Here is a 9,899-nt window from a genome sequence, read left to right as displayed (position 1 = left end):
CTGCTAAAGCCTGAGTAGACTGATAAATCAATGTGATCAGTTATTAATCTCAGTGCAGGTCTTTGTAGTTGATCAATTTAATAGTGTTGTATAGGACGTCTGCTCAGGGGATTGTGGGAGGACTAGTGGACTAAAGCAGTAAAAATGAGAGATTTTTCAAAAACAGGAGAAGATGATCTTCAAGACATTTATTTTTACATATAAGTCAATGTACTTATTTTGAAGCTTTACACATTTCTGGAAAGGTTCATGCTGTCGATAAATAATCATGTTGCAATATGATGTTTACCAATGTAAAAAAAAAAAAAAAAAACACAGTTCATTGGATTTTGATGTTTGTGAGGCTTTTCCCGTTTAACCAAGGAATCCAGAAGCAGTCTGTTCCTGCAGGAAGAAAAGAGTAGATGAGAAGAGAGAAAAGTGATCTAAGCATATCATATGGGCCTGCTCTGAATCTACTGGTAAGGAATGTGAAGGACTAATTTTAGCCCTGAAGCATGGAAGATCACAGCTCTAATTTTAGCCTAAGGTGAAGGGCCCCTAATGTGAGCCAATCTCAAGGGACCAATCCTTGAGTATCTGGTGACGACTGAGAAGATTGTTTGTTTGTTTTTTCATGTAGTCTGAAAGATCTCATCCCCACCCTCCTACAGCACCCTGGGCACTGTGTAGAGAGAACACAATAGTAGGACTGGGTGATTGACACCACTGGCCAACTCGAGTGTTCCCACCACTACATAAAGACAATGCAGCAGGTTATGTAAGGCTTACCTCTGGGAGACACTGGACCCTGATATTCACGGAGTGGTGACGCAGGTACTTTGACCCCTCACGCTTGTACGACCTAAGTGGGGTGTAACGGTGACCGCTTGAAGGCAGTAAGTTGTTTCAGGGCTTAAGGCCTGAATCACAACCTTTTTGGAGCAGCCGGTGGTTTCATAGGTTTCCTGCCGGGCAAAGTTGAGAGACATGAGAAATAGTCCACGGGAAGTCTAATATTTAGGACACTTGATAAGAAGCATCTTCAATAGAGCCATGGAAACAGCATGAATGAAAAATGACTGCAATAACCTACACTAAGTGGCGTAAATTGTACTCTCCACTTTTTGAAATTATGCAAGGATAGTTGGGTCCCACTTTATGATGAATGTCTTAAAAAGCTGTGTAGTTGGGCAGTAACAATGTGTGCAATAACAAGGTAACTAGGTGATGTATTTACTGTTGTAAACAAATTACAGTAGTACAGCTCATATATTTGTTTTCACTTGTGCAATTATGCATGTATATCTTCATAGCTGTAGCAGCATATTTCCCTTATGTAATTACACATTTATAATAGACTGAGTGTAATTACAATTGTATAAATTGCCAAAGACTTTTCTGATTGTAACAGTTGGTGTGTAGTTGTCTACGTTATGAGAGAAGCTGCACTGCGTCTGCACAGGAAATACCAACATTCCTGAGGTGTAGTAGTGCGCTTGTGTTGTGACGTGGTAACCAAAGTTCTGCCTTTAAACCATTCTGTGATGTGCATTTTATATTACTCATTACTGTAATGCCCTGCTGTCTGGCTGTCCCAGCAAACGCCTCTCACAACAGCCAGAAAGTTCGACCATATCAGCCCAGTCTTATCAACCCTGCACTGGTTACCAGTTAAATTTCACATTGATTATAAAATCCTATTACTGACCTATAAAGATCTAAACGGACTCGGCCCTCAGTACCTGAGTGACCACCTCTCCTACTATGAACCATCAAGCCTACATAGATCACAAGGTGCTGCTCACCACTGGTACCTAGAATTAATAAAGTTACATCAGGGGGGAGAGCTTTCTCATACAAAGCCCCCCAGCATTGGAATAATCTTCCTATTAATGTTCGGGAATCAGACACAGCCTCAGTCTTTAAGTCTAGCCTAAACACTTACTTGTATAGTGGAGCCTTTGGTGATTAGTCCTCCCTGTCAGGTCTAGACCTGCTGGAGTCTCTGCTGCTCTGTTAACACTGTAATCTGTGATCAGCCACTCTTTACAGAACTGACTCTGTGTTTTGATCAGCTGCCGATGCTGTTGGCCATTCTGCCCTGATCGGGGGCCACTGCTCACCAGCCATCGGCTTGACCACCGCTGTTTTTATGTTTTAATATTGATGCATTAAGCAGGGGATATCAGTACAAGTGTAATTGTGAGCAAAGTAAAAACTTTAACCTCCTGACGTTGGTCCACCCCACCTCTCGGACCTAACTGACCCCTGCCCTCACTCCATTTGATCAGAAACATGTAAAATATACACGCACTTTGTAGGTTTTCAATCATTGACTGTAGCCCATCTGCCACTACAAAGTTTGCGAGCCCCCTTTTTCCCCCCACCATCAGTGGAAAGGGACCGCCATAGGATCACTGCTGACCAGATGTTATTTGTTTGGTGAGCCAGTCTCAGCACAGCAGTGATAATTGGCAGGGGGTGCTGCAATGGTACAGGTGTGTCAGGCACAGCAGGCTTGCTGGGGTGTTCACTGTCTGTACTTACTTTCCATTCGATTAGATAAACCTACACATTTAAGGTGTACAGTTTGGGACTATAGCTCATCTTTTTTTCACCAAGTTGTCAATCATCTAGGCTTTCATCAGTGGTCATTTTCTGACCACAGTATGCTGTTGCCGCTTGTAACAGCACCACACATGCTCTAATGCCTCTCCTATACTAAATTCAAAGCTCTGCTGAGAAAAATCAGCCACCCATAGAATATCTGCTCAGTGGTCCTGTGGTGGTCCCTTTCCATTGATGGATGGAATACAAGGAGGCTAATAAATTGTGCGGCAGCAGATGGGCTTCAGTCAGTAATTGTAAAGTACATCTGTATTTAATGGCCAATAGATGTAAATGTATTTAATAAACTGGATACACTGTTTAATCCTTCTCTTGCTCAAACCTTCCTTCCATAATGAATCATTCAGAAAACATGTATGAACTGGTGAAGCAATGTCCAGAGAGGTTTTTACTGTACCTTCTCCACGCCGTCTTGTGTGAGGTATAGCCTGAATATCAGCTTTTGTAGTTTTGTGACCGCGATTCTGGTATTCCTCTCTCCTTGAAGAGGGGACCGCGGGGGTTTGATGTGTACCACAATGCCCTGCTCTGTCACATTCAGCTTAATCTTTGGTGGGCTGAAGGTGGCTGTAATACAAATGAAACTATTTCAGTTCACATAATATGAGTCACACTCTAAAAATAAATAAATAAATAGAAGTTTCAAATTGGCACATTATTTATATTTGGTGACGTTTCCCCTGGCACCCTGGCAAGAATAATGGCACTGGGCTGCTTTTTATAACACTTTATCTCCAGTTCCTTGATATTTTGGGGCCTTTGCTTGTGGACTGCCCTCTTCAAAAGACACCACAGACTTTCATCAGCCTGGGTAAAACAAACAACCATCAACTCAAATGAAACAGATGCTTGCGGACCTGCACAGATTAGGAATCGTAAAAAATTAGGTTAAAATCCGGAGACTCAGGGGGCCATTTCAGAACTTTTTTCCCCCACAGTTATTTCTGTGTCTTTGGGGTCATTATCTTATTGAAAATGCCACCCATTGCCTTGTGGCAGAGGCCGACAGATGGGCTAAAATATCTTGGTATTAAGTTGATTTCTTTGGATTTTTTCTTCAAAGATGTAGATATCTTTGCATTTAAAGTATTCTTTCGGGGGGCCAAGAATTTTCCACAAAATTTACACACGCACCACCCAATTAAGACCTCCTCTGTTGGGGTCCTGACCATTAAAGAACAGGGTAACATTAGGCTAACAAACTATGCAGAGAAACAGATGGACTACAGTCTGCAATTGTAGAACTATAAAGTTCTCCTATATGGTAAGTGGAGCTGATAAAATGGACAATGAGTGAAACAAGGAGGTGGTTTAAATATTACGGCTGATCAGTATACGTCTGTATAGGTTTGATGAATAGATGAAAATATTTTAGAATAACTCCGTGCTAAAACATTTCACGAAGTAACAGACAAAATGAGTAACTTTGCCTCTTACTGTCCCATTGTGGGTGAAATCTGGAGCTGATAGCCCATGGTGACAGACCCTCTGAGGATGCAGACTGGACCCTGGCGTAGTACCACTCTCTGGGGTCTGATGTCTCCTGGCTCAGGTCACACTGAAGCTCTCGGATGGCCTGGCAGAGCTCAGCTATACTCCACTGCTTATCTCCATAGCTGAAACCAAGAAAAGCAAGTGACCATAGAAACTCTCCATAAGGGAAATAATCAAAGCTGCTTAGCATCGACTCCGTCCTGTGCACCATTTCAGCTGTTTAAATGTATTCGTTCAAAAATCACAGCTACAAGACCTACGCAGTGTGATCAGATGAGATCATCACAGTGATGTATGTACATGTACATACAACATACATACATGTATATACAATACAATGCAGCACAATATTCAGCTAATTGTACAAAGCCCTTCTGGTGGCATCCTGTATAAATAAAAATAATGTGTGGCCATGGCTTAGTAAGGCGTGGGAACAGGACAAGTCGCGGCCACGCAATAGGATCTCGTTCTCACGTGTTAATAAGGTGTAGCCACACATTGGTTCTATTTATATGGGATGATCACCAGCATTTCATCAAATTTATAAAATGGATAGTTCCGGTCCTAAAATCTGATTGGCTGAGCTGTGTTCGAAGCCATTGTAAAATCAATGGTATTCCATGCCTGCACAACCACTGAACTTACTGTATAATATCACAGGCTTGAATTTTGGCACTGATGGTATGATTAACTGACAAACGGCAGTATAAAAATCAAACCCAGGCCGATTTCCAAACCGCTCCGTACTCCCTAAATGGTGTACTAACTATGAAAGTTTAGAAATTGTGGAATCTACAGTCAAATTGTACACCGTTTATCGACTTTGCATGTGGCTGAATCTCAAATGAGTATTTCTTAGCTGCATTTTGCCCTGTTGTGATGCAGGATCCAGTATTTAAATTCCTACGTAGTGCACTTTGTAGGGAGCAGGGAGCCAATTGAGATCCAGCCCCAGTGTGGGAAGAGAGGCACCACTGGGTTTATACTAAATAAGACTTGGTGGTAATTTGGTGACAAAAAGTATTTATAAAGCGAAGATTTCTTGCATTAAACAGTGCTGTGTTATGTTCAGTCTAATATGGCAAAAATTTTAAAACTGTATGAAATGACCCCCCGCATTCAGCAGTCCACGGTTGCTTGGCGACGATGCTTTAGTATTTTACAGCACTTACTGAAATATATTGTATTGCAAAGATGCAAAAGCAAAGGTACTTTCTCTGAGTGGACAACAAAGCACTTTTGTAAGCCACTCTGGATGAGAGCATCTGCTAAATGCTGTAAAGGTAAATGCAAATGACCTATTTTTCATGTACTTTATTTGAAAAAGCCAGCTGACTTTTACATTTCATGACATACGAAATGATTCAAAGCTGACTTGATAATAAATCTTGTTACTTTAACAGACAGTTCAGTCCTATAAAGTCATATAAAGTTCTATAAAGTTAACAATGTGTGTAAAGTTCATCACGAACCTACATTTTATACTGTACAAAGTACTGCAAGTCCTCTGGCGCTCTGGGGTGGTTTTTCCAATGAAGGACGTTTCTGAAGTCCACTGAATGGAATTCCACCTCGAGGGGCTCCATGTCGTCCTGCGGAGGTACAGTGCCTTAAAGACAGAGTGGTGAAATATGGGTTAGATTCCCAAAAAGCAGCATACCTGACGGTGACTCACCAGACCCAAGCTAGAGCTGAAGAAGACAGAAAAGAAGCTACAGGAACTTACAGTCAACGCAGCAGAGGAGCAGTATATCACAGAAGAGCAGCAGTGTGGTCAGGACAGACATGTTCTCTGCTGAAGTGTTTAGGGCTGCTTCACCTCTTCTATGCTTCAGTAATTCCTCTTCCACCTCTCCACCCCCTTCTCAGCTCATTAGCTTCCTAATATGGGCTGAGGAAGTACATATATATACCTGACCATCCTGCATTTATGTCATTTCCAAACAAAAGTCATTAAATACAAGTTAGACGTAACTTAATCTATTAGCACAAGGAGAAAAAGTCAAAGGAAAAAACAGTTTAAAACAACTATAAAACAATATAGAGAAAAGGGGACTCGTAACAACCATGCAAGACCTGGTAGAGCACCAAAGCCCGCCATCACATAAACAGGACTTAGGGATTTCATCTTTGAGAGAGAGGAGAAAATCGAGCTTCACTCTTGCTTCCGATCTGGAAAAGCTCACAGGTGTTTCTGTCCATCCTTCCACTGCGAGAAGAAAACGTAGAACTGAGTCTGAAAGGGTGCAAAGACAGAAGCTGCTGGTGTTCTCAGAACAATGGACTGAACTATTAAATGTAGTTGTTGAGGTTTCTGTGTAGGTTTATTGGCTCTGAAGAAATAATAGGCAATATTCAAATGTATGTATGTGTAACATTAATACAGTAAGCAGTGATTTTATGTATGTCAATGTGTTCGTTTAACCATTTCCAAACCTCGTCTCCAGAAAGCTCCCGATTAATTGTGGTTATTGTCCACTAAGTTGACTAATCAGTGCTGTAATAAAAGAAATCAGGGGTGCTTCTAATCCTTGTGATGTCTAGGCTGTCCAAATACTTTCCTGAAGGAAAAAAAAACTTGTTTACTGTGTCTGTGTGGGTTGATCTTCACTGTACTTATGTTAATTTGCCTTTATTCTAATGACATATGGAGATTTAACAAGTACAAAACACACTTATTGCCCAGTTGGTTTTAAATGGTGGTTTAGGTGCCTCAGACTTTTTGCACACAACTGTATGTGTTCTTGAACTTGAACCTAATGGCTCATTTGATCGGATGTTAAATAAATGAAGGGCCTCTGACTTTTAGACATTTTATGTATATGCATATAAAAATGAATAGAAGTACAGTAACATGTAACTACTGAGGTACAATGTAAATCAAGGTAAACCAGTAAAACAAATGGATCAATATTTACAGCTCAGAAAAAAGGTTTTACGCAGGATCCTTTCAGAGGCCTAGCACAGTCTCTAAGCAGAAGCTCGGGGGTGTTTTATTATAACCTCCCCCCTTTTTAGCCCCAGCCTGGAGACTGTAGCCCACCAGTGGTCAGTTTCTGAGGGTGCCTATAAAAAACAAGATACCAAAAGTATGTGTTCTTCCACATATTAATGTCTGTGCAACAGCATTTCCCGCCCTAATCAGATTGTTTCATTGCACGTTTCTCTCAGTACGAAACCTCTTAGTACAATAAATAAACAAACAGATAAATAAATAAATAAAACAACCCTGCTCCGTTATAACCGTAGCACTTGACTGAGGTCAAAAGCATTTTTCATTTATGATGTTAATGGGAAATGACTGAACAATTGCTGTCTCATGTCTCGTGTGCTCATCTTCCTGCTTCCTTTTTTCTCCTTCGTGATGACTCGTTACTACAAGTTGGTCTATACAGCAGAAAAATGACAATGCGGGCCACATGAAGCTGGGAACACCGCCACCACATTTCCTCCATTATCTGAGTGCGGTGTGAAATGTGTTACTTTCCCCATTGTGATACACATGACCTTTTCTTTTGTTCCTTCGTCTTTGGTCTACCGCGCTCTCAATTCACCTTTACTGTTAACGTGGCATTTATACGACTGCCATTTTCCATATGACCCAGTTGCGGTGGGCCCTCTTTACTGATGGGCATTGTTCAAGGTGTTACCCATCAAATATCACGGCCACAACCCAGCAGCACAGGGAAATATAATAAACTGGTTTTGCAATGCTGACTCTGCTCATCGGCTGTGTTGAGGCAGGGAAAATACAAACCTATGCAAGAGAGGGATTGACAGTAATGAATCAGGTTAAACACTGTTTTACCAAATTGCGACAAGAAAAATGATCTCCTACATGAGCTCACCATCCTCTCAAGCCTAACCCGAAAAGGATGTGATGGTGAAGCCCATTGTGCAATGGGATTTCTGGTCTGGTGGATAATTAACCTTCTCTGCTGCAAGGCATGTTTGAATTATGCCATTGTATTGATTTCTTCATAGCTCTGTTTTGGCTACTTCCCTGAAACTTTAACTAATAATTAGCAGACATAGGCAGGGCATGGTCGAACAGGGGCGACGTGGAATGAGCAAAACAATACAACACATAAGATACAGACTCTTTGCTTCTCGAGACAATCCATGTTTAACCAACTTAGTCCCAAAACTGGACACATAGTTTTCTCCTAAAACATGTTCTCTGCTGTGTAGGCCTACTAAATAACATAATATGTACATTTATGGCATTTGGCTGACGCTCTTATCCAGAGCGACTTACAATTTGATCATTTTACACAGGGAGGCCAAGGTGGTGTTAGGAGTCTTGCCCAAGGACCCTTATTGGTATAGTGTAAGGTGCTTGCCCTGGTCGGGGATCGAACCCCAGTCTACAGTGTAGAAGGCAGAGGTGTTACCCACTACACTAACCAACAATATGCTAATGAACTTTTGTGTACTGGGACACATGTAATATTCAGTGTCCAGTTTGGTGTATAAAATGTGATTTTTTTTATTTATTTTTTATTATCATCACCAAAATGACACATAGCAATGCGCTGAATCTTTTCTGTGTTTACTGGATGTTCAGCTGCATGAAAAAGTGTCTGAACTCTGGGCACCACCTGGACGTCTGCATGAAATATTAAACAATTTTCGTAATAGGTTTTGTGTCATTATAAAGAGCAGAGAGCTTTATGACACAAAGTATATCTCGCTATATTAAAAAAAGCAGGCTTTTTTCCTTTTGGTTCATTCGTCATGAAATTTACACACAATTCTTAGGGCGACGAGTTATTTCAAACGATGTCAAAAACTGAAAAATGGACATACAAGGTTTTGGTCCGACAGCAGCGATATTCTGATACGTAATGCCAATCTAAAATGAACAGATGGCTGAAACATTCAGGATTATTGATAAAAAAACTCGGATTACATTATATAATCTATATTACATATTACATGGATTTATGTGTAATGTAAATGAATGACATATGATTATATGTTAGCCCAGAATCACAGACAAAAATAATGTTTCTTGATTCAATAATAATTATCTTGCAGATTTCATGCAGCTAATTCCAAGGTCCAGTGTACTGGGCAGTGAAATCCACTGAAATCACTAAAACATTTTTCACTAAAACATTTTGAATGATTGTGTTCTGTAATGCGTGACTCTGCTTTACTAATCAAAGCATCATTTACTATCCAAGTGTCCAGATTACTGTACATTAGACTTTATCTCAATATTTGTGTATGTACAAATAAATATCTACCATTTCCTTTTTTACCTTTCACAAGAGGGACCTTGTAAAGCAGGGGTGTCCATTCTTATCTGCAGAGGGCCAGTGTGGCTGCAGGTTTGCACTCCAACACAGCAGGAGGTCACCTGATGAAATGTTTGAAGACTAAGACCAAGTGATCAAACAAGCAGAGTCAGGTGTGTTTCTGCTTGTTTGGAGTGAAAACCTGCAGCCACTCCTGGCCTTTGCGGATAAAATTGGACATCCCAGTTCTGGAGGGACACACAAGAACATTTCTGAAAGGAACAACAGAAATAGTGTTTCATTTGGTCTTGGAGGTGGTGAGCATCCGTCTCTCTACCTGCCCTGTTTGTTTTGATTTATGAACAGAAGATATTCTGTTAAACGATCAACCAATACAAAGAGTTGGGTGTGATGATGTACCTGCTTCTGTATAGAGCTAGAACCTGGAAAAATGCTGTCTAGCACACTGGACGTTTGGAAGGAGAAGATTGAGTAGATAGAAACCATAAATGAACATTTCAAGGACCTATCTTATGGTGTCCAGTGCAGTGA

The 9,899-nt window shown here is 40.8% G+C and overlaps 1 protein-coding gene across 1 annotated transcript; it reads right to left on the bottom strand.

Moving 5' to 3' along the window:
- Nucleotides 1-250: 250 nt before the first annotated feature.
- il22ra2 (interleukin 22 receptor, alpha 2) lies at nt 251-9,387 on the bottom strand. The gene is made up of 7 exons (XM_017724566.2): nt 9,372-9,387; nt 5,831-5,995; nt 5,581-5,713; nt 4,048-4,226; nt 3,008-3,177; nt 772-947; nt 251-384 (listed from the first exon to the last, which is right to left on the bottom strand). Exons 2-6 carry the CDS (start codon nt 5,889-5,891, stop codon nt 798-800), a joined length of 693 nt encoding a protein of 230 aa, XP_017580055.2. The 5' UTR covers nt 5,892-5,995; nt 9,372-9,387; the 3' UTR covers nt 251-384; nt 772-797.
- Between the last annotated feature and the right edge of the window lie 512 nt (nt 9,388-9,899).

The sequence above is a fragment of the Pygocentrus nattereri genome, chromosome 5, assembly GCF_015220715.1.
Source record: "Pygocentrus nattereri isolate fPygNat1 chromosome 5, fPygNat1.pri, whole genome shotgun sequence".
Taxonomy (NCBI): Eukaryota; Metazoa; Chordata; class Actinopteri; order Characiformes; family Serrasalmidae; genus Pygocentrus; species Pygocentrus nattereri.
This window is presented reverse-complemented; position numbering and strand designations above follow the sequence as displayed.